The sequence below is a fragment of the Heterodontus francisci genome, chromosome 7 (assembly GCF_036365525.1).
Source record: "Heterodontus francisci isolate sHetFra1 chromosome 7, sHetFra1.hap1, whole genome shotgun sequence".
NCBI lineage: Eukaryota > Metazoa > Chordata > Chondrichthyes > Heterodontiformes > Heterodontidae > Heterodontus > Heterodontus francisci.
In genome coordinates, this window is record NC_090377.1 from 91,189,037 (window position 1) to 91,214,230 (window position 25,194).

A 25,194-nucleotide genomic window follows, 5' to 3' on the forward strand; every position below is an offset into this window, starting at 1 on the left:
CCCCTCCAAGCCACACACCACCCTGACTTGGAACTATACCATCATTCCTTCACCGTCACTCAGTCAAAATCCTGGAACTTCCTTCCTAATAGCACTGTGGGTGTACCTACACCCCAAGGACTGCAGCGGTTCAAGAAGGCACTACCACCTTCTCAAGGACAATTAGGGGTGCACAATGCTGGCCTAACCAGCAATGCCCACATCCCACGAACAAACGTCATATCTTGTTTATAATGCTCCTGTGAAGCGCCTTGGGATGTTTTATTACATTTAAGGTGCTATATCAATACAAGTTGTTGTTGTTGATTACATGTTTCTTTTTTTTTTAAAGTTAGTGGTTTTCAATTTTTTTTTTGTCATGACTTCCAACAGTGTCAGCTACTCAAAGCAACAAAAACAGCAAACGCAAACATGACGACCACATGGAACCTCTTTTCAGAGCTCTAAAAGTCTCTGGACACCAGTTAGAAAACATATGACTTAATTGGGATGTGATTATATTAATTCAAAGCTAGATGCTAAGTTATGAAGGGAGATGCTTCCTGACACTTGTCCTCCATAAAAAAAACCCCACAATCAGGGACATTTAAGGAAATGGCTACAAAAAGAAAGAATCTCTAACTTATAGTCACAGGTAACTTGTTTTCAATCACTTTTTTTTTTAATTGTCCGGGGGATGTGGGCATTGCTGGCCAGGCCAGCATTTATTGCCCATCCCTAATTGCCCTTGAGAAGGTGGTGGTGAGCAGCCTTCTTGAACTGTTGCAGCCCTTAGTGTGCTGGTACACCAACAGTGCTGTTAGGAAGGGAGTCCAGGATTTTGACCCAGCGAAAGTGAAGGAACAGCAATATAGTTCCAAGTCAGGATGGTGTGTGGCTTGGAGGGGAACTTGTAGCTGGTGATGTTCCCATGCATCTGCTGCCCTTGTCCTTCTAGGTGGTAGAGGTTGCAGGTTTGGAAGGTGCTGCCGAAGGAGCCTTGGTGAGTTGCTGCAGTGCATCTTGTAGATGGTACACACTGTTGCCACTGTGCGGTGGAAAAGGGGGTGCCAATCAAACGGGCTGCTTTGTCCTGGATGGTGTTGAGCTTCGAGTGTTGTTGGAGCTGCACCCATCCAGGCAAGTGGAGGGTATTCCATCACACTCCTGACTTGTGCCTTGTAGATGGTGGACAAGCATTGGGGAGTCAGGCGAGTTACTCACTGCAGGATTCCTAACCTCTTACCTGCTCTTGTCGCTACAGCATTTATGTAGCTGATCCTGTTCAGTTTCTGGTCAATGGTGACCCCAGGATGTTGGTGAGGGATTCAGCAATGGCAAATGCTATTCAACGTCAAGGGGAAACAGTTAGATTCTCTCTTGTTTGAGACAGACATTACCTGGCATTTGTGTAGCGTGAATGTTACTTGCCACTTACCAGCTCAAGCTTGGATGTTGTCCAGGTCTTGCTGCATGTGGACATGGGCTGCTTCAATATCTGAGGAGTCGTGAATCATGTTGTACATTGCACAAACAAACATCCCCACCTCTTAGCTTATGATGGAGGGAAGGTAAGTGATGAAGCAGTTGAAGATGATTATGCCTAGGACACTACCCTGAAGAACGCTTGCAGTGATATCCTGGGACTGAGATGATTGACTTCCAACAACCACAACCATCTTCCTTTGTGCTAGGTATGACCCCAACCAGCGGAGAGTTTTCCCTGATTCCCATTGACTCCAGTTTTGCTAGGACTCCTTGATGCCATACTCTGTCAAATGCTGCCTGGATGTCAAGGACAATCACTCTCACCTCACCAATTCAGCACTTTTGTCCATGTTTGGACCAAGGCTGTAAGGAGGTCAGGGGCTGAGTGGTCCTGGCAGAACCCAAACTGAGTGTCTGTGAGCAGGTTATTGCTGAGCAAGTGCCGTTTGATAATGCTGTCGACGACCCCTTCCATCTGATTTACTGATGATCAGGAGAAGACCGATTGTAATTGGACAGGTCGGATTTGTCCTGCTTTTTGTGTATAGGACATACCTGGGCAATTTTCCACACTGCCGCATAGATGCCAGTGTTGTAGCTGTACTAGAACAGCTTGGCTAGGGGTGCAGCTAGTTCTGGAGCACAAGTCTTTAATACTGTTGCCGGAATGTTGTCAGGGCCCATAGCCTTTGCAGTATCTAGTGCCTTCAGCTATTTCTTGATATCACATGGAGTGAATCAGATTGGCTCAAGACTGGCATCTGTGATGCTGGGGATCTCAGGAGAAAGCAGAGATGGATCATTCACTCAACACTTCTGGCTGAAGATGGATGCAAATGCTTCAGCTTTGTCTTTTGCACTGATGTGCTGGGCTCCCCCATCGTTGAGGATAGGGATATTTGTGGAGCCACTTCCTGTCAGTTGTTTAATTGTCCACCACAATTCACGACTGGATGTGGCAGGACTGCAAAGCTTAGATCTGATCCATTGGTTATGGGATTGCTTAGCTCGGTCTACTGCATGCTACTTCCGCTGTTTGGCATGCAAGTAGTCCTGCGTTGTAGCTCAAATGAGGCGGACACCTCATTTATAGGTTTGCCTGGTGGTGCTCCTCGCATGCCCACCTGCACTCTTCATTCCTTTTAGAAGACATGTAGCACTTCAGATCACTAACAAACCAACAGGACTCTAATTTTCATTACTGACATGACTGCGGCATCTATTATAATTCTAATTAACAAATGCAGTTATGACTGGAACTGCAAATATTTTTTATCATTATGCTCCAAGTTCACTCTTCTCTCAAATACACACCTTTTAATTGCATTTAATATGGAGGCTTTCACTCAAAAATGGATTTCAGAAATCCCTTCTTTAGATCCTCATCCACGTCCTGCACAATTACATTACTAAGGAGACGCACAGTCTATATCCCAGCATGAGACAGTGCCAGTCTCAGAGATTAGGCTGAGTAAATCACTAATTTCCTTCATAACACAATAAAAGAAGCACCTTGCCTCAATTCATTACTTCTTTTAGCAAAATTGAGATTGAGAGACCACTATGTGGATTGTGGATATCAATGATGCTCTGCAGCAGAGCATGCTACAACATTAATATATTTCATCACCATGCCTATCCTCATTTTGGAGAAATTTTGACTCAAATCTACCCGCATCCAAATGGCTTCAATAAAAGGTAAGAATTCACAATTTGTTTTTACTGCTGTTGCAAATGGTCTACTGTGGATATGATCTACTCCATATGCCAGCTACAAGAGAAGTATAGGGAACAGAGAATACCCCTTTACCTTACTTTTGTAGATCTCACCAAGACATTCAACACTATCAGCAGAGCAGGGCTCTAAAAGATTTTGGAAAAAATTGGCTGCCCACCAGTTTCATCCGCTTCTTCCATGACAACATGCACTGTACTTTCCAGTTTGATGACTCCATTTCCAAGTTTCAGAGTGAAGAGTGGAATGAAACAGGGTTGTATCCTAGCCCCCACTCTGTTTGACATCTTCTTCTCCATGCTCCTGACCTTCACCTTGCCTGCAGATATGGAAGGAGTCTACTTGCACACAAGGGCAGACAGCAAGCTCTACAATCCATCAAGGCTCAAAGCAAAGACAAAAACACATCGTGTCCTGATCAGAGAACGCCTCAACGCTGATGATTCAGCGCTAGTTGCTCACACGGAAACTCAGCTACAAAGACTCATGGACTGTCTCTCCTGTGCCTGTAACTTGTTCTCCTTGACTATAAGCATCAAAAAAAAGAGTGGTCTTGGGACAAGGTGTTGCATCGCCGCACCTGATCACACTAAATAAACCCCAGTGGAAGTGGTTAGAAAATTCTGATATCTTGTGTCTAAAGTGACAATCTGTCCCTTGACGCAAGAGCTCGATACACGCATAGGGAAAGCAGCTACCGCTTTGGCTGGCTTGCGAAACGCACATAGGATAACACCAAGCTGACCCTTAGGGCCAAGTTTATATTTTATAAGGCCTGTGTTCTCAGTACCTTGCTGTATGGCTGTGAAACATAGGCAACTTACAGCTACCAGGAAAAGCAACTCAATAATTTCCATTTTCACTGTCTGCAGCGCCTTATGGGCATGTCCCGGCAGAACAAAATCAGAAATGCGGCAGTCCTCTCAAAGACAGTGCTCCCAAGTGCATTGGCACTCAAACAGAGCTGGTTTTGGTGAATCGGACACATCCACAGGATGGAAGATGGTCACATACCCAAGGACCTTCTGTAGGGTGAGGTAGCTGGGGCCAGACGACCAATGGAGCCTCCAAAGCTCTACTTCAAGGATGCTTGCAACTGTGACACGAAGGCCCTAAATGTTGACTATCACACTTGGGAGTCACTAGCTGGCGAAAGAGGAAAACGACGACACATCCTGTGGACTGGTGTGCACTACCACGATGACCAGTTGCTACAGCAGCTTGGCAACAGGCGCCAACATCAAAAACAACTCACAGCGTCACTTGGCAGCTTCAGGTGCAGCACTTGTGGCAGAACCTGCCTCTCAAGGATTGGCCTTCACAGCCGTCAGCAAAGGAGCACCAAGAGAAGACTCTCCCACTTAAATGGATTGTTTGCTCCGTGTCCATCATCTTTCATAGATGGATGGAGGCCAACCCTGTTGCAAGTGATGCACCACAAACATAGCATTAAAATCTCAAAAAGGTCATACAAGCTCAGAAGTCTTCTCTGAAGTGGAAATTCGCATTCACATTCATCAGTAATTTTCTGAAGTCAGCAGTCTCATGGAAGCATGTCTTAGCACTCTGATAATTTCTAGCTGGTGCATCAAGTTTGAGATCATAATATTCAAGTGCGCAAAGTGCTTCTGGGCACTTAGTGACATAATGGGTTAGCACGCTGCCTTTCCAACTCTAGGACTTGGCTTTAACTGCAGCTCAAATCAAAATGAATTTGCAAGCTAGAAGGGTCCAACTCAAAGTGACTAGACCAGAGTCAGTGAATAATAAATGCAAGCCCAGCGACCTGCCTGTAATTCAATGCAAATTGATAATTTCACTCAGAGATCAGTAATGAGGATGGTTGGTGTGGGAATGGAAACAGTCGCACTGGTGCAATCAAAATAGTTTTGTGGAGATCAGATTAGTTCACACTGCTAGAGCAAAGTACTGAGAATATGACTGACATGGAAGTATTCAATTCAGGGACTAGACATCAAAAGTGGAACAAGAATCCCAAAATGGATATCAAATACTAATATTATTTTGCTAAATCAATGGGGAAAAAAGTGATAAGGGTTAAGAAAATTCAGAAGCTATTGGCTTGGTTGAGATTTGATACCGATTCTTGAGCTGCCAAAATTTAAGTTGGTATTTATTTATTTATTTTTAAAAAAAGCCATGTTGGAATGAGCAAGAAAAGCTCAACAAAATAAAATTAGTCCCACCTCCATCCTATGAATTCAGGATAAGTGCTGGGGAAATTGAACTTTTCCCCCCTCTGCATTTTACAATGCTGAATTGGTTTCACAAGATCCATAGATTCAATAGAATAATATGCATTATCTATTACTGCTCCCACATCATTGAACACCACTGTCGTTTTCATCTTTCAAAACCTCTGACCCTTAGTTAACAATGTCTAGGTTGCGATGTTTTTGTTTTGCATAGCACAGAAATAAATACATGAAAAGGTAAGATAAAACTTTTCAATTCAAACTAATTTTGAGCTTATTTTAACATCCTAGATAACTTAGCCCTAGATGTTCAATTTTTAACTCCTGTATCAATACTTCTACAGCTTTTTTTGATCAATCAAGTGTGTGAAATAATGTTGAAAGTAAACAATTCCACACCCAGATAGCCCCACACTTCCAATTTTGTGTATATTGACTTGTGCTGGAGTGTATTATTGTGTGCACACATGGCTTCACTTTTAAGATAACACCCAGCTTTATTTATGTTTTTTATTTAGAGATACAGCACTGAAACAGGCCCTTCGGCCCATCGAGTCTGTGCCGACCATCAGCCACCCATTTATACTAATCCTATATTCCTATCACATCCCCACCTTCCCTATATTCCCCTACCTATACTAGGGGCAATTTACAATGGCCAATTTACCCATCAACCTGCAAGTCTTTAGCTGTGGGAGGAAACCGGAGCATCCGGCAAAAACCCACGCAGTCACAGGGAGAACTTGCAAACTCCGCAAAGGCAGTACCCAGAACAGAACCCAGGTCGCTGGAGCTGTGAGGCTGCAGTGCTAACCACCGCGCCACTCTAAAATTAAATGCAAAAGAATGCATATCCACCAAAATTGCTCAATGTCTCCATCTGTTGGTTATATAAGGCATACCACAGTGTCAGATTTACAACAACAAACAACTTGTATTTATATAGAACCTCTAACATAGTAACCTGTCCCAAGGCACTTCATAGGAGCATTATCAAACAATATTTTACACCGAGCTACATAAGGAGATATCAGGACCAATGACCAAAAGCTTGATCAAAGAGGTAGGTTTTCAGGAGTGTTTACAAGTACAAAAAAGAGAGTTGGAAGGGTTTAGGGAGAGAATTCCAGAACTTAGGGCTGTGATAGCTGAAGGCATGGCCGCCGATGGTAGAGTGATTAAAATCTGGGATGCTCAGATGTTTCGGAGAATTGAGGGGCTGGAGGAGATTACAGAGATAGGGAGGGGTGAGGCCATGGAGGGATTTTAAATCAAGGATGATAATTTTAAAAATCAGACATTGCTTGACCAAGAGCCAATGTAGGTCAGTGAGCACAGGGGTGATCGGGGAATGGGACTCGGTGCAAATTAAGACACAGGCAGATTTTTACTTGTCTTCAAGTTTACAGAGGGTAGAATGTGGGAGATTAGCCAAGAGTGCATTGGAATTGTCAAGTCTAGGAGGTAACAAAGGCATGAATTAGGGTTTCAGCAGCAGATGAGCTGAGACACAAGCAAAGTGAGGCGATGTTATGGAGGTGGAAATAGGCTGTCTTAGCGATAGCATAAATACGTGGTTGGAAGCTCATTTCAGGGTCAAATATGACACCAAAGTTGTGAACTCACTGGTTTAATCACAGACTTGCCAGGGAGAGGGATGGAGTTTGGAGCAGGGACTGAAAACAATGGTTTCAGTCTTCCCAATTTTTAAATTGGAGGAAATTTCTGCTCATCCAATACTGGACTTCGGATAAGCAGTCTAATAATATAGCAACAGTGGAGGAGTCAAGAGAGATGGTGGTGAGGTAGAGATAGGTTTCACATTCACGCTGACACCTAACACTGCTTTTGGATGATGTCGCTGAGTGGCAGCATGTAGATGAGATATAGGAGGGGGCCAAGAATAGATCCTTGGGGCACAGCTTAAGTAATGGGGCAGGAGAACTGCTGAAGAGACTCCTGAACACATTTTCTTTCTCAAAAGCACAATTAATTAACTAAACTAATGAAAAAAAGACACTTATGATGTGGGGAGGAAAGTGAATGATGCAAGGATGCTTGAAAGCACATTTATAAACATATTACATATACATATACAGAAGGCATATGGAAACAGATGTATAAATATGATTAGGACTAATACTTACATGGAGGGAAAGGACAAATGGCGGTTTCCATGTTTTAATTTCTATGTATTTAGATATCTGACCATATGACAAAAGACATTACGTACCTGAAGTGTAGAAGTAAATTATTAAATCAGCTAAGAGAGGAGAGAAAGTACTTACCCCACCCATTGTTATTCCATCAATAAGAGCTACGTATGGAATCCGGCAGTTTCCTAAATAAAATATTGAATTGTTTATTTTTTTTTCAAAACTTAACTTCTTTTGCAATTATCAACAAGTACCCCACGGTATAATATTCAGACTTAAAATATAAAGCCAACCACAGTTATGCACCAGCAATCCCACACTGCGCTCAAAAAGCTGTGACAAATTGCAATCTTCAAGTGGAACAGGGTTAGACAGCAGGGGGTGGAGGGGATACTGGACCAGGGGCAGCAGGCACAAGATTCCTAATAATATTAGATGGAACTGACTTATGCTTTGCCCTTTGTGTTGATGCTGCATATAACTGTTGAGTTGAAATTGCATTGAATCCACTTGATAACATGAAGATGCAGGCAGGTTCATGTCTGCCATCTTGCAGAGTGGCTAGTTCATACATTTGACCTTGGTATGAGAAAAATCTAGGCCCTACCTCTGGAGAAAGGAAAGGAGAGAATAAAAAAAAATTAAGTTCAAGCTTTTTAGATACCTCTCAGTGCCCAGCAAAAAAGTGATAGAAAGCCCACAGAAAGGTTACTTGTCTCAGCTCAGGGATAACACATGAAGGGTCAAAGTCATAAAGAACTAGAAGAATGGTGATGGGGGAAATGCATAAATAGTAGTCCTTTAAGGGTATTTTCGCAAGAGACTGATTATGGCACTATAGTTTACATACCGATTGCATTGTTTAGGATATACTCTTCCCTGAAGAAATCTTCTGCCAGTCTGTCTCCAACTTTTCCTGCCTCTGTAACAGCTAAATAGGAAACAGCAAAATCATCCAGGAAGTCAACGATTTATTGAAAAGAAATGTGAAAGACAGATTTAGCCTTCAGTCAGGGCAGTCTGGTCCTGTCTTCTAGCATAAAACATATTATAAAAGGATCTCTAATCTCTAACAATTGTAGCTAAAAACTGTAAATGGATCAATTTTCATTCTTATTAAGCTCTGCAATGCCACTAATGGTAGAAGTTGTACAGAAGCCATATATTATTGAAGAATATACACAAAAATTCTGCCATTTCAGTGATAGTACTGGAGATGAGTAGCTTGAGATAAGCAATTTCTGAATGATGGGCACAAAAATGCTTTCTGCAGCAGCTACCGGTCACTGAAATTAAGTACATTATTGCAGTCTTCTATCCTTTCTCAAAATAGAAAAACCAACCATGGCACAAGCGCGTGGCCACAGTTGCATTTCATAGGAAGTTGCTAATGGGGTTTGATACAATGGAAGTCGGCAGACAATTAGCTAGCTGTGATTTTGCAGTTAATACTGACCGATAGTCTTCAGCTACTATAGGCCACTACTATATCTATGTCGCAATCATCCAGGATCATATATTAAATATGACAGTGTACAAATTCTAAAAATGACAAGTAATAAAATACAAAATAAATTCAGACCTACACTTACCTCTAATATCACCACCAGCACAGAAAGCTTTTTCTCCAACTCCTTTAATGATCACAAATGAGGTTTCATTGTCCTGCTCCCATCGCTGCCACAAAAAATTCAAGCTCAATTAGGAAAGGTGGAATATTAATTTGACCCATTAAACAAACTGCTTGAGGGTATATGGAGTCCATAGTGAGTTCAGTTTGCACGGGTCACACGCATTAATACATACTGTCTCTTCCACTCAAATCATTGATCCTCTTATTCAGACTGTGCATTCTATCTGCGAAAAATGAACCTGCTATAAATGATACAAAATCAATCAAGTTCAGACACACATTCACTAACAACCTTTGCTCCTACTGATCATTAGCTGTTGACAACCCCCACCAACATTACACAGCTATCTACATTTAAAACTAAAACAAGAATTTTGGTGCTACAGCACGGTGTAGCACAAATACACAACTCTGCCCGTGGTCCTCCACGCAACAACTTTATGTTTTTTGCCATGCATTGTGCGCCAAGTGGAGTCCACATACTTTCAGAAAAAGGGTGGGAGTGAGGTGCAAATCACTTGTAGCATCTGACTCAAGAGTTAGACTATGGAAGGCCTATAAGCAGATCACCTGTTTAACCCAGTCATAAAGAAGTGGTATATGCCACGAGAGCTGCAATCTGGTCCCTAATCAACATCCAGAAACAAATTCACGCATGCAACCCTAGTTTGCCAAATCTCTCCTCGTAATGTAAAGCTTGGAGTCAGGGTAGCGTTCTGCTCAATCTACGTTGCACTCCCTCCAAGGCCCAGGACAGCACAGTGGTGCAGTGGTTAGCACCGCAGCCTCACAGCTCCAGCAACCCGGGTTCGGTCCTGGGTACTGCCTGTGCGGAGTTTACAAGTTCTCCCTGTGACCGCGTGGGTTCCTGCCGGATGCTCCGGTTTCCTCCCACAACCAAAGACTTGCAGGTTGATAGGTAAATTGGCCATTGTAAATTGCCCCTAGTGTAGGTAGGTGGTAGGAGAATTGAGAGAAGGTGGGGATGTGGTAGGGGACATGGGATTAATGTAGGATTCGTATAAATGGGTGGTTGATGGTCAGCACAGACTCGATGGACCAAAGGGCCTGTTTCAGTGCTGTATCTCTCTAAGACTCTAATATATCCTTCTGAAGCTGCAAGGTTCAGAACTCCTCGCAGTGTTCCAGATGTGATACAAGCATGGCTTTGTATAGCTGTAGCATAACTTCTATCCCCTTGCATTCTAGTCCTCCAAATATAAAGGCCAACGTTCCATTAGCCTTTTTGATTATTTTCTGTACCTGTTCATGATATTTTAATGATCTATATAACTTGACCCCAAGTCTCTTTGGACCTCCACTATTTCTAACTTTTCACCATTTAGAACAAGGTTGTCCAACATATGGCCCGCAGACCAGGACCCGGCAGGCCAAAGGTTTCCAGACAGCCCGTGGATGTATTTCAGGAGTTGAGAAATTTTCCATTGTTTTCTTGGAAACCAGCCTTTTAAAACATCAGGAAAAGGGAGAGAAACCAGGAGCGGGGGGTGGAAAACACCAGGACAGGTGGGGGGGCAGAAATAAAACACCAGGAGGAGAGTTTGGTGGGGGGGGGGGGGGGGGGGGGAAAATAAGACACCAGGCGAGGTGGGGGCAGAGGGAAATACCGAGAGCGAGAAAGGACACCCGGAGTGTGATCAGGGTCACTCCTGACAGATGGACATCTATCTGGAATACTCGATTACTACAAGTGTGCAGGCAAACATTGACGTGCAAGCAAAAACAATGCCAGCTATGTCACGAAATCAGTGTCCAACATAGTGAGGGGAAAGTCAGTCAATAAATTAATCTTCTCATTTAAAGGTTCTTCACAAAAATGCACATTTGTTGTCGTTTTGATTGATAGCAAGATCATTTTTTTTTTTAAATGCCTTTATCTTCCTGAAATTGTCTCACCGGCCCCCTATGTAAGACAAAAACTGTAATGTGGCCCTCCACGTAAAATGGTTGGACAACCCTGATTTAGAAAGTACCCTGTTCTATTCTTTATAGGTCCAAAGTGGATGACCCCACATTTGTCGACATTTAAATTTATTTGCCACAGTTTTACCCAATCAATATTTTTTTGTAATTTTATGCTTCCATCTACACTGCTTATAATGGCATCTATCTTTGTGTCAATGGCACATTTGGCTTTGTGGCTTTCTATCCATCATCTAAGTCAGTAATAAATACAGTTAAGTCAGCAATGGCAGGGATGATAACACAGTGGGACCTGGTGCAGGAAAGGATATTGGCAGCAGAGTTTTGGATGAACTGAACTTTATGGAAGGTGAAGGATAGGAGGCCGGCCAGGAAGTACTTTAACAGACAATTCTGGAAGTGACTAAGGCATGGATGAGACTTCAGCAACAGATGGACTGAGGTGAATACAGAGGTTAACGAGGTTATGGATGTGGAAGTAGGTGGGCTATCGGATGCAGGGAATAGGCGGTCAACAACGCAAATGAAAGCAAAATACTGCGGATGCTGGAAATCTGAAATAAAAACAAAAAGTGCTAGAAATACTCAGCAGGCAGCATCTGTGGAGAGAGAAACAGAGTTGACATTTAAGGTTTGTGACCTTACATCAGAAACCAACAACTCAAATGGTCTGGTTTAGCCTGAGACAATGTGTAATTATGGGTGACTTTAATCTGCATATAGATTGGGCAAATCAAATTAGTCACAATACCGTAGAGGAGGAATTTATGGAGTGTATACCGGATGGTTTTCTGGACCAATACGTTGAGGAACCAACTAGAGAACAGGCCATGTTAGACTGGGTACTGTGTAATGAGAGAGGAATAATTGACAATCTAGTGGTGCGAGATGGAGAGTGACGTAGTTGATTCTGAGACTAGGGTCCTGAATCTTAATAAAGGAAACTACGAAGGTATGAGGTGCGAGTTGGATATGACAGATTGGGAAACGTTACTTAAAGGGATGACAGTGGCTAGGCAATGGCAAACATTTAAAGAGCGCATGGATGTGCTGCAACAATTGTTTATCCCTGTCTGGTGCAAAAGTACAATGGGAAAGGTAGCCAAACCATGGTTTACAAGGGAAATTAGAGATAGCATTAGATCCAAGGAAGAGGCATTTAAATTTGCCAGAAAAGATACAACAGACCTGAGGATTGGGTGCAGTTTAGAATTCAGCAAAGGAGAACCAAGGGATTGATTAAGAATGGGAAAATAGAGTACGGGAGCAAGTTTGCGGGGAACATAAAAACTGACTGTAAAAGTTTCTATAGGTATGTGAAGAGAAAAAGATTGGTGAAGACAAATGCAGGTCCTTTACAGTCAGAAATAGGGGAATTTATTATGGGGAACAAAGAAATGGCTGACCAACTAAATGCATACTTTGGTTCTGTCTTCACAAAGGAGGACACAAATATCATACTAGAAATGTTGACGAACACAGGGCTTAGTGAGAGAGAGGGGAACTGAAAGAACTCAGTATTAGTAGAGAAATGGTGCTGGGGAAATTGATGGGATTGAAGGCCAATAAATCCCCAGGGCCTGATGGTATGCATCCCAGAGTACTTAAGGAAGTGTCTCTAGAAATAGTGGATGCATTGGTGGTCATCTTCCAAGATTCTATAGACTCTGGAACAGTTCCTACAGATTGGAGGGTAGCTAATGTAACCCCACTATTTAAAAAGGGAGGTAGAGAGAAAGCAGGGAATTATAGACCAGTCAGCCTGACGTCAGTAGTGGGGAAAATTCTAGAGTCCATTATCCAAGATTTTATAGCAGAGCACTTAGAGAACAGTGGTAGAATCGGGCAGAGTCAGCATGGCTTTACAAAAAGGATATCATGCTTGACAAATCTACTAGAATTCTTCGAGGATGTAACTAGTCAAGTTGATGAGGGGGAACCAGTAGATGTGGTTTATTTGGACTTTCAGAAGGCTTTCGACAAAGTCCCACATAAGAGATTAGCATGTAAAATTAAAGCGCATGGGATTGGGGGTCGTGTATTGCAATAGATAGAAAATTGGCTGGCAGACAGGAAACAAAGAGTAGGGATAAATGGGTCTTTTTCTGAATAGCAGGCAGTGACCAGTGGGGTACCACAGGTAACGGTGCTAGGACCCCAGCTATTTACAATATATATTAATGATTCAGATGAGGGAAATAAATATATCTCCAAATTTGCAGATGACACAAAACTGGGTGGGAGGGTGAGTTGTGAGGAGAATACAGAGAGGCTTCAGGGTGATTTGGACAAGTTGAGTGAGTAGGCCATTGCATGGCAGATGCAGTATAATGTGGATAAATGTGAGGTTAACCACTTCTTTAGCTAAAACAGGAAGGCAGGTTATCTGAACAGCTATAAACAGAGATGGGACTATGCAGAGAGACCTGGGTGTTCTCGTACACCAGTCGCTGAAGGTAAGCATGCAGGTGCAACAGCGGTTAAAAAGACAAATGGTATGTTGGCCTTGATAGTGAGGGGATTAGAGTACAGGAGCAGGGATGTCTGCTACAATTATACAGGGCTTGGTGAGGCCACACCTGGAATATTGTGCGCAGTTTTGGACTCCTTATCTGAGGAAGAATGTTCTTGCTATAGAGGGAGTGCAGCGAAGGTTTACCAGACTGATTCCTGGGATGGCAGGACTGACGTATGAGAGATTGAGTCGGTTAGGATTATATTCGCTGGAGTTCAGAAGAGTGGGGGGGGAGGGGGGGGATCTCATAGAAACCTGTAGAATTCTAACAGGACTTGACAGGGTAGATGCAGGAAGGACATTCCCGATGGTGGGGGAGTCCAGAACCAGGGGTCATAGTCTAAGGATATGGGGTAAACCTTTCAGGACTGAGAGGAGGAGAAATTTCTTCACCCAGAGAGTGGTGAGCCTGTGGAATTCGCTTACCACAGAAAGCTGTTGAGGCCAAAACATTGTATGTTTAAGAAGGAGTTAGATATAGTTCTTGGGTCTAAAGGGATCAAAGGGTATGGAGCAAAAGTGGGAACAGATTACTGAGTTGGATGATCAGCCATGATCCTAATGAATGGCGGAGCAAGCTCGAAGGGCCGAATGGCCTACTGCTGCTCTTATTTTCTAGGTTTCCATGTACTGTGTCAAAGAAGGACGGAATCGACGGCAAGGGTATGAAGTTTGAAGACCAAGACTGAATGTCAGACAACAAAGATAGTGGATAGAGGTTATGAAGGGAGAGAGCTGGGTTTTTTCAGCATACATATATAAGCTGTTACCATGTATATGAATGATGTCGGTAAGAGGTAACATGTAGATGAGGAAGCAGCAAGGGTGCGGAGATGAAAGAGAAACTAACGGGTGAAAATCTGATGGAGATTTTTAAACAGAAAGTTGCGAGAGAGGTGGCCACAGTTTGAGGGGCAACAACAGCTTCAAGGATGGGATATTGGAGATGGAATGGAAAGGACAGATGGGTCAACTGTGAGTTTTTCTGAGGAGGAGGTGCTCATGGCAGTTTTGAAAGGAGGCTGGAACCTGCGAAGAAGAAACTATTTACAATGTCAGCTGACATAGGTCCAGGAAGGGAAGCTGGGTGGTCAGCAGTTTAGTGGGAACACAATCAAGTGAACAGGAACCGGGTCCCATGGACAAGATGAGCTTGGAGAGGACATCGGGAGAGATGACAAAGAAGCTAGAGGGAGATATGACTCAATACAGAAAACCCTCGTAGGCATGAGTTATTAGTAAAGCAAATTTGGAAAACACAAGACAGAGGTACTTCTTCAGTTAAGCAATGCCACCCAAATGTATCACTGTGTATGATATGTACCATTCCTCTAAGACACTTTCCAAACATCAGTGTTCCTGACCAAAGAAATATGGCTTTTAGTTCAATCCAGGATATGACTGTATATTTGTATGTAGTATTTAAAAAACATTTAAAAATAGTTTAAATCATAATAAAATGCATAATCTTTACACATTGCTGAAAACAAGACACTCAAACTGATAACACAAATCAAAATTGCAGGTTTTCTGGTGATCTGTATTTGCTATCTTTGACATCCCTATATCTGTCAGGTAGATGTGTACTATAATACTGCCACTCTAACTAAGAATATTATATAAAGCCAGATATGTTGAGCATCACATTTCCATTATCTTTCAATTGCTTCTGCCCACATTGTGGGAAGAGCAATTTAGAAATGAATCACAAAATGTGGCTACTGTACAATTGATCTCCACAACATCTTCAGAACATCTTTTAATTTCAACTAATACACATTTTCCTCTCTTGCTTCCAATTTAATCCCCAACACATTGTGTCATCTAAAGGCAGGATATTAAGCTTGGGTCCACTAACAAACTTACTTTCATATTTAAAAAGTTATACAAACTTAGAATTTTTCCACTTTGCTTATAGTTTGGCACACAGACTCTCAATATGAATACTGTAGAACAAAGTGTGAAGGAAATCTCAACACTTGAGTGTTAAACAACCTTGTTAGAGAAAATAAAAGTGCATGATTGAAGCATTTGTTTCTCAAGTGAAAGCAATACATAGTACGGCACTACAATTTACCCCATGCCCCAAGTTAGAAAGGTAAAAGGAACAATACAGCTGGGGAGCCCCTTCCTTATTACTATTCAGTGATTCATGCTGGTAAGCATATGTTCACACACTGGGAAAGGCCGAATGGGACTCAGTGCTGCCCTGCTTTGCTGAGAATTTGGCCGATATACACAGTGTCTACATCCACACATGAAAAAGGGCCATTTGGATTTTGTACCAGAGAACTGTCAACAATCGTATCTCAACACAAGAGGAAATTGAAGGTGGCAGGGGGAGGAGGCAGAAGTCTGGAGACAGCAAAGGAAGTTGAAAAGGGGTCACAGAATCAGTTTGCACTGATGTCTTATTCCAATGGTTCCAGCAAGCGGTTCGCAATTCCTTGAGGCAACATCTCAGAAAAGTGACTGTATAGGTTGTCATAGGACATTTAGAAGGGAAGACAGGCCGAAGGGGACTACCTACATTTCAAAGGTCTTCCTTGTTATATATGGAAAAAAAGATACAACTTGCATTGATATAGCACTTCTTCATATTTGCTTTCCCATTTAAGAGGGCTATAAATCAAATAAAATGACACTTAACCCAATTGTATAAACAACCAGAACTGCACTTTTGATTAAACGGTGTTGGAAAAGCGGTTTATAAAATAATGCAAAAAAGATTGCTGTTTGAAGACAGGACTGCTTGTACACAATCAATATTTTTTTCCTGAATGTTTCCACTGCCTGCTTGGGTTTGGAGCAGAGGTTGATGTATTCAATGCATTTAGAAGAACTACTAAAGCAATAAATGTATTGGTAATCCACCCATCCCAGACACAGTAACAGATCCTTTAAACATTCCATCTTAAAACCAGATACTGTACACCTCCATTTTAAAATCAGGCAGACAGTGACATGTTCCAAAACAATGACACAAACCTTTAGCTGGGGGTAGATCTGTCTAATCATGGAAAGGTTCAGAGCATTAAGGGCCTTTGGCCGATTTAGCGTGATTATTCCAGCACATCCAGACTTTGTCAAGTGGACTTCCTTTTCTGGACTGGCATTTGTAGACATCTAAAGACACACAGTACAAAACTTCAATGGCAGTTGAATGGCAAACATTGAAACAATTTTTAGTAATGTAAAGGCACTTTTACAGATGTCAAAATTGCCTTCCTCAGTCACCCTCCCAATTTTGTTACAAGTCTGATGTCAGTCTCCTCTAGGTTTTCTAGAAACCAACTAGATGTATAGAAACTGGTTCTTCTGTGTAGGGGAGAGAAAGAGAAGAGCTTGCTTCTGATGTTCTGAGGACATCCCAAAGCACTTTAAAACCAATGGACCACTTTTAAAGTGCAGTCACTGTTATTATTGGGGGGGCGCGCTGCAGGCAGGCGGGGGGGGGAAAACACAGCAGCCAGTCTGCACACTGCAAGGCCTTTTAAAACAGCAAGTGAATGATGACCGGTTTCGAAGATGGTATAGGTTGAGGGAATAATATTGGCCAGGACATGGGGAAAATTCCCTGCTCTTCTTTACATAGTTGCATGGGATCTTTTACATATACATAAACAGGTAATGAGCACCTTGGTGCAATTTCTCTTTATACAAAAGTGGCCCCTTGGACAACATAGCATCACCTCAGTACTCCACTGAAGATTTTGTGCTGGCATCTGTAGCAGGCAGGCTACAGGAATTCACAAATGAATGGGTCAACGCTGTCATTGGCTGCATGGAGGTCACATCTTTTACATTTGCAAGTGCTGTCAAAGGCACAAAAACCAAATGGTATCCATTAACAAGACCCATATATGGCTAAGTGTCTGTATAACATAGTAAGAATAAAAAAGATTAGACGTGAGGATGTGGCCCACAGAAAGCGACACAGCAACCATTTGAATTTGAACTGTGATTCTAATGTGGTGACAACAGCAGAAATATCTCGAGTAAAATAATATGTAAATTCTTCAGTGATCCGATCACATGTAAATTTATATGGAGGTAAAACCATTCTTGCAATTATTTACTTTCACTGGGTAAATTAAATGCTAAGGCAGGCTTTGTCTTTTGCCTAGAAACCTCAAGATGGTCGCGAGATGCCAGGTTATCTGAATTGCTTTGAATGCAGTTTGTTCTCAGACAGAAGGAGCATGTTTCAGAGGTGTGAATAATACCTGTTCTGTGCAAGTCATATTCATTTCACTTTGGAAGAACAATTGCAAGAGAAAACCGGACACCACAAGACAAAACTGCATTTTTATACCCATAACTGAATTCACTACAATCTCTGACAAATCAAAGATTTATAGTAATCTATGTAATTTGGAATTACTGGGGTGAATAGAAAGCAAAGGAAGAAGCATGGAGAATATGGATTCAGCATTAGAGTGAAAAATAGACATGTGGTACAAAAGACTATATACCGGTTATGGCTGATCACTGTGTTGAATCGGGGTTACCTTTATTAAAATTGTTGTTAGCAATCCTAATTAACTAGAGTGTAGTGTGCTGGTATTTTCATGACTCGAAGTCTGATTGTAGGGAGTGCAGCAAAGCTGCTAAAAGTGTGAATGGCTCATTAAAGATAACCTAACCCCTGTCAAATTTGAAGTATCTAATATACAGACAATATGGATAACAAAATGACTAGCATTGATCACATAACCCGAATTATATGATCACAGATGAATTCCCAGACTGGTTTGTTAACTGAAATATATGATTGGGATAGAAGGTTCAACAGTAGCACTAAGTAAAATGTAAAAATAAATTGTAATATTAACTACATGTATTGAATCTGCTGAGTAATAAGTTGCAATGCACTTAAATAAAATACTAAAATTAATTCATTGATGTGCTCAACCCTCAAATAATTATAGGGAAAAGGAATTTCAGACAATCAGTATCAGAATGACGGGTTTCCCCATCGGCTGGTCTTTGGAATTTAATCACTAGTTCTCCAATTGAGTAAAGGAGAGGCCATATTGTTTTTACTGCTGGCAAAAACAACTCTCCAGCACTGGAAGAATGCTAGTGGGCTACAGAAGTGGTGTAGTATGATACCAGAAACAGCAGGACTGGAAATGGGAATGTACAGTTCACAGGGTAAACACAGCACTTACAAAAGGTAGTGAAGGTAGCTCTACAAAACAACATATCGGTAGGGGTGTAAGCATGTTACATGAGCACAAAGCAAAGGGTGATCTGTGGTGGACCTCTGAAGCCTCAAGTAGCTGAAGGCCTATTTCATGTGTCAATGTCTATTTATGTATATCAGAATATTGTTCTTAACTTTTAAAACACCAATAAAAATCTGAACTAAATTATTTGGGTGAGAATATCATTTGTATAGAGCTCCCCCTGGTGTAACATCATGCAAATGCAATCAATTCTTTACAAGGCTATCACCTAAACATGCATTTCCACAGAACCTTTACTTGTTTGAGGAAAACATTTCCCGAAACATTAAAACAGAAATGCTCTTCTACTCTACATAATGGGTTAAAGCTGCTGTGCAATTGCAGCACAGGTAAGCAGCATAGAGTGGTCACCTCCTGTGCTAATATGCCTATGTCTCTGCAACTAATAGATTACTGCAATTTGTCCTGTGTAGTTTCAATTGTTATATTCTTTGCACATGCACTCAAGGTAAGGGATGTCAGTAACTTTAGGCACCCAACATCACAGTCAAGTATCCCCAGTTCATCTAAATGAACTTAGGGCCCCTGCTCAAATCTATCCTTTTCAATTACTTCTCCAGCAGAATTAAATGACAAACATCCATGCACACTTACCAGATGTCTCTGTACAACCTGTAATCTAGAAAGTGCCCTCACCCTGAAATAAAGAAGAAAATAATGGTGATTAACTGCTGAACCGGAATCAGATTTTCAGATTATACACTACTGCTAGTTGACAACTGAAGCTTTCAAGACTGAGATGGTAGGATTTTTGTTAGTCAAATGTAACGAGGGATATGGAGAGACAGTGGGTAAATGGAGTGGAGGTATAGCTCAGCCATGGTCTAACTGAATGGTGGAACAGGCCCAAGGGACTAAATGGCCTTCTCCTGTGCCTAATGTTCCTACGATCCCACAGTGTTCATGGATTAAAGTTAATGTTCCTTTCCTCCAATAACTGTCTCTGTTTGACTCCCATCCTTTAATTCTCTCTTCATTTACTTTGTGAAAGACAGAAAGTAGGAGCTACTTTCACATTGTGATTTCAGGCATTTGCCTCACACTCTCATTTATAATTAATGTCTGAAAAACAGGCAGATGCTCTCTTTTGAATAAGTGAAAGAAAACATTTGCATTTATATGGTACCTTTCACAACTTCAGGATGTCCCAAAGTGCGTTACAGCCAATGGAATAATTATGAAGTGTAGTCACTGTTGTAAAGTAGAAAACACGACAGCCAATTTGCGCACAGCAAGCTCCCGCAAACAGCAATGTGATAATGACCAGATAATCTGTGGTTAAGAGGCAAATATTGGCCAGGGCACTGGGGAGAACTCCCCTACTGTTCTTCAAAACAGTACCATGGGATCTTTTAAGTCCACCCAAGGGGGCAGACAGGGACTCGGTTTAACATCTCAGCTGAAAGACAACAACTCCTGCAGTGCAGCATTCCCTCAGTACTTCAGTGGAATGTCAGCCTAGATTTTGTGCTCAAGTCTCAACAGTGGGACGTGAGCATACAACCTCCTGACTCAGAGACAAGAATGCTACCACAAAGCCATGGATGACACCATGACCCAATGTACATGATCTGCCTGTAACTCGATTAGACAGCTTTATAATAACACTTACAACTGCTGCCAAAGGCTCCCCTCCTCCCCACCCCCACCCCTGTAAAGAGGCACCAATAATGACAATGTTATTTTAACTGATCTCATTTTTGGACATTTTTCATACCAATCACAATGAGCCATCAGGAATGCTTGTTTTTTTTTGTTTTATTGTGGAAAAGAAGTTTTCTAAGGCACAAGCCAAAGATCTGTCTTTACATGTCAAAAGCAAAGCTGACTGTCTGGCCTGTCGTCATCTTCCCATTCCTGATCACTTGTCAAGGTATCACCTGTTCCCTGCAGATCAGCGACACAGACAAGTGTTTGCCGTTTTATATTAAAGGTATTTTAAAATTATTTTGAGTGACGATAACTTAACTCTGTCTTTCCCTCACAGCTCATTTCTGTATCCAGGATAACCTGATGGAATATACTGTAGCGATATGATGTATATGGAACATATGAAGTGCAGCAGCTCTTGACAAATTGTATCTAATAGCATATTGCAAATATAGATTGCAAATAGTGAGGCCCAAGTATTGATCCTTATGGTAGCCCACTAGTCACAACTGGACAACCCGAAAATGTCCCATTTATTCCTATAGTTGGGCGGGGTGGTGGGTTACACCCCCTTATTAAATGTTAAATTTTAATTTCCGAAACATTCATAAATGCAGCAGTTCAGGAAACTCCAAGTTGACCAGCAGCTTTCAAGTCAAAGTTGCTTACACACTCTCTGCCAGCTCACAGCTTGGCAATTTTCCTTACAAGTTATTAAAGGTGGTGGCACTGGTATTATCTGGAGAGCTCACCTTAAAGCCTGTCAAACTTTATACTGGCCTTCGCATATAGTGGGCAAATCACATTGGCACAAACACATCCACTATAAACAGTGGGGGCTAGAATACAAGATGGTGGCAGGGATTTATAACATTATACAGGAAAAAATCTGTTCACACACTGGATAGAAAGCCACCAAGTGACCAGATTATATAATTACAGTAGGTTGAGAGAAGCAATGTCATGGGAACACCATCACCTTCAGGTTCCCCTCCAAGTCACGCACCATCCTGACTTGGAAATATAAACCCATTCCTTCATCACTGTAGCAAATCTTGAAATTCCTTTCTTAGTACCAGCATGGAAGTACCAACATTGTGGGGACTGCAGCAGATCAAGAAGCCCCAGCACCACCTTCTCAGCATAACTAGAGATGGGGAACAAATGCAGCATTGCCAGTGTTGCTCACATCCCAAAAACAAATTAAAAGAAACAAGTTTACTTAGTCAAAATGCATTATAAATATGGACATAGAAAATTGCAACAGTACAAGATTGACAAAGTTTGATAAAAATATGGTAACAGTTTGGAGAACTGCAGACAGGAAGCGTGCACAGATTCAAGATTAAATATATATCCAGCTAGATTTAATGCTCGGTTTACTTCCTGAATGCCCATCCTGTTTCGGTACTACGTTTTCTCCTGCCGCTGTAACTACAATCTCACAAGAAAAGAAAAAAGAAAGACTGTCTTGCATTTACACAGCACCTTTCATGACCTCAGGATTTCCCAAAGCACTTTACAGCCAATGAAATACTTTTGAAGTGTAGGCATTGTGGTAATGTTGGGAACTGCAGAAGTCAACATGCACACTGCAAGGTCTCACAAACAGTAATGAAGTATACAACCAGATAACCTGTTTTAATTATGTTGGTTGAGGGAGAAATATTGGCCAGAACACCAGGAGACTTTGTTGCTCTTAAAATAATGTCATGGATCTTTTACGGCCATCTGGGAGGCCATATGGGGCCTTTCATCCAAAAAATAGCACCTCCAAAAGTGCACCGAAAGTGTCAGCTTGGATTATTGCTCTCTGATTACCTTACACCAGCAGAGTTTTTATCTCAAATAAAAGCAAAATACTGCAGATGCTGGAAATCTGAAATAAAAACAAGAAATGCTGGAACCACTCAACAGCATCTGTGGAAAGAGAAGCAGAGTTAACGTTTCGGGTCAGTTCCGAAGAAGGGTCACTGACCCGAAACGTTAACTCTGCTTCTCTTTCCACAGATGCTGCCAGACCTGCTGAGAGTTTTTAATCTCCTTTCCCTTGCTAATATGATACAGTGCTCTGCCTCTATTAAGCCTAACCACTTAATTATTTTTGGTCCATGTATAGATCGCTTCTCAAACAACTAGTGTTTAGATGCACTTACATTTACATCATCAAAAAAAAAAGTTTACTGCACAGGAAGGTGTCATTATAAAATTCCCTTTAAAATTAAATCTAATATACCACTCCCATCATCTCCAGTTCTCCAAAATTAACTGAGTAAATTAAGTTTCAGAGCTCTAAAGCCCCAAGTCATTCAAACAACTTGCATTACAGTGACACTATACTTACAATGAAATGCCAGTTTGGGTGATATTTTATCATAAAAGGGCTTCCGGGTGAATATAAAATGAAATCTGAATTTTTCTAATTAACACAAAAAAATCTTGATCCCCATTATTCTGGTGCATATTGCTCATAATGAAAAAGGAAAATCTCAAAAGCTCTGCAAGACTGCATACCGTTTAAAAACATGCATCTGTTCAACATCAAGGAACCAGAATTTCGATCAACTGAATAGCAGGACAAACAAGCCAAATGCTTCCTGCTCCCTCACATCAATTTTATGCCCTAGCCCAGCTACTTGCATAGGCTGAATCTGCATCTTTAACATTGTGTGTGGCATAGAGCTGAGCTTCAAACCCACATCCCATCCACTACCTACATCCACTTCCTCTGTCCCACATCATCCCTATGGCCACTGGAACCTTTATCAACATTTTTCAAACCTCTAGACTCAATTTGTCCAATGTCTTCTTTCTAGTCTCCCATCCTTCATCCAGCATAAAAATCTTATTTAAAGCTCAGCTGCCTATTGTCTATCCTGCCCGATGTCCAGTTTGTTCATCAATCTCATTCTCACTTACCTAGATTGGGTCACTTTCACTCAACACAGTGAACCTTCAACAACCATGTCTCTACTCTCTGTAATTACTTCTCTAAACCCCTCCACCTTAAATATTCTGAAAACCCATTTTTCCAACCAAGCTTTCAATTACCACTCATAACTCTCCCACTGTAGCTCAGATCTGATCCTTTTCCTTCTCCCTCTGTTAAGTGCTTTGGGACACTTCTATGTTAACAGCACTGCACAAGAACAAGTTACTTTTGTTGTTAATGACAAGTCTTTCTCCCCCTCATTATTCATATAGAAAATTAGTTGTTAAATCATTTTAATATTCAGAAATAAAGCTCTCATTTTTCTGCAATGCTTTTCTCAGTCATGCTGTTTTGTGCTACATACATACTATACATCATCAAGGCCATTAATGTAGGAGAGTAATTTCACTTATTCATGGTATTATGGGGAGTAGCATCAGCATTATTTTTGTTTTCCTATGAACTCTTTTTTATTTCTCATGTTTACATCTGCAGAAAAAGATATTCTAATGCCAGTAGCTCAGAACTATGTAGAAGTACTAGGGAAGGGAGTGGGGGAAATAATCCAGGGATCTGGGAGCAGCAGGAATAGAGTGTAAAACGTGCAGAGGTGTTGGGGTCTGAGAGTCTTGGATTGGGTGCTCTTGGATCCAGGAGCACTGAGGGAAGGTTCTGGGAGTATTGGGAATTATTGTGTTCATAATGTGCAAATTATTAAAGGGGTTACTGGAGGGTGGCAATGGTGCAGAGGTCTTGGATGATGGGGGGCAATGGATACATTTTTGATGAAGTGAACGCGTGACCGCCAAAAAGACGTATGCAAAACAAAAACCAATACTATTATTACTCACACAGACCAATGTTATAACGAAAGGTTGTCACTGCATTTGAGGTGCAGTTTAAATGTTACTGCAGACTGGAATATGACCGCAGTGCCCTTCGGGCAAGTTGCAGCGGAGCACCGCGAATGTGCAGCACGGACACATACACACATCTTTCCGAAGATGAGGAACCCACCTGAACCAAGCACGACAAGTCCACACAGTCATCCCGAAACTGTTACACTGAGTCCCAGATTCCACTGGCACCTATCAAAGCGGCTCGCCGCTCACCTCCGAAGAAGGCTCACTGACCCGAAACGTTAACTCTGCTTCTCTTTTCACAGATGCTGCCAGACCTGCTGAGCGGTTCCAGCATTTCTTGTTTTTATTATCGCTGCTCACCTCATCGCGCTATAGAACCACCACCACTTTCAAGAGCTTCCCCTTCCCCCTGACCCATGCCTACTACAGCGCCACCGAAGGCACGGATGACCCACAACCGCAGTGAAGGTTTTAAAATTGTTAACTAGGTCAAATCACTGGAACAAAACAGATGTGTTCTGATGAAAGGTCATTGAGCTGAATTTCATAGGCCTCCTGGGGATGGGAACGGGGATTGGCTTGGCGGGGCGGGGGGTGGTGGAGGCCATAAAATTGCGTGGGAAGGCGAGCGGCAGGGCTGACTTTTATGGGTGCCGGAGACAAGACTAGAAGTGGAGGGCCCATCGCAATGCAATTTTGTCAATGGCAAGATATGCCGAAGTCGGTCTTCCTGCCCAGAGGCCAACTGAGGCCCTTAAGTGGCCTCTTAATGCCCATTTAAGGGCCTCTTCCTGCTACCACTGGGATTTAACCATTGGACGAGCCTCCACC

The 25,194-nt window shown here is 41.9% G+C and overlaps 1 protein-coding gene across 1 annotated transcript in view; it reads right to left on the reverse strand.

Annotated features, from left to right (window-relative positions):
* hibch (3-hydroxyisobutyryl-CoA hydrolase) overlaps window positions 1-24,763 on the reverse strand; it is a 135,682-nt gene extending 110,919 nt beyond the window's left edge. The window contains exons 1-6 of the mRNA XM_068035636.1: window positions 24,518-24,763; window positions 19,513-19,555; window positions 16,655-16,792; window positions 9,167-9,251; window positions 8,425-8,505; window positions 7,707-7,759 (exon numbers count right to left, since the gene is read on the reverse strand). Of these exons, the coding sequence (XP_067891737.1) occupies window positions 7,707-7,759; window positions 8,425-8,505; window positions 9,167-9,251; window positions 16,655-16,792; window positions 19,513-19,555; window positions 24,518-24,549 (432 nt within the window). The 5' untranslated portion in view covers window positions 24,550-24,763. The remainder of the gene's footprint in view (window positions 1-7,706; window positions 7,760-8,424; window positions 8,506-9,166; window positions 9,252-16,654; window positions 16,793-19,512; window positions 19,556-24,517) is intronic.
* Between the last annotated feature and the right edge of the window lie 431 nt (window positions 24,764-25,194).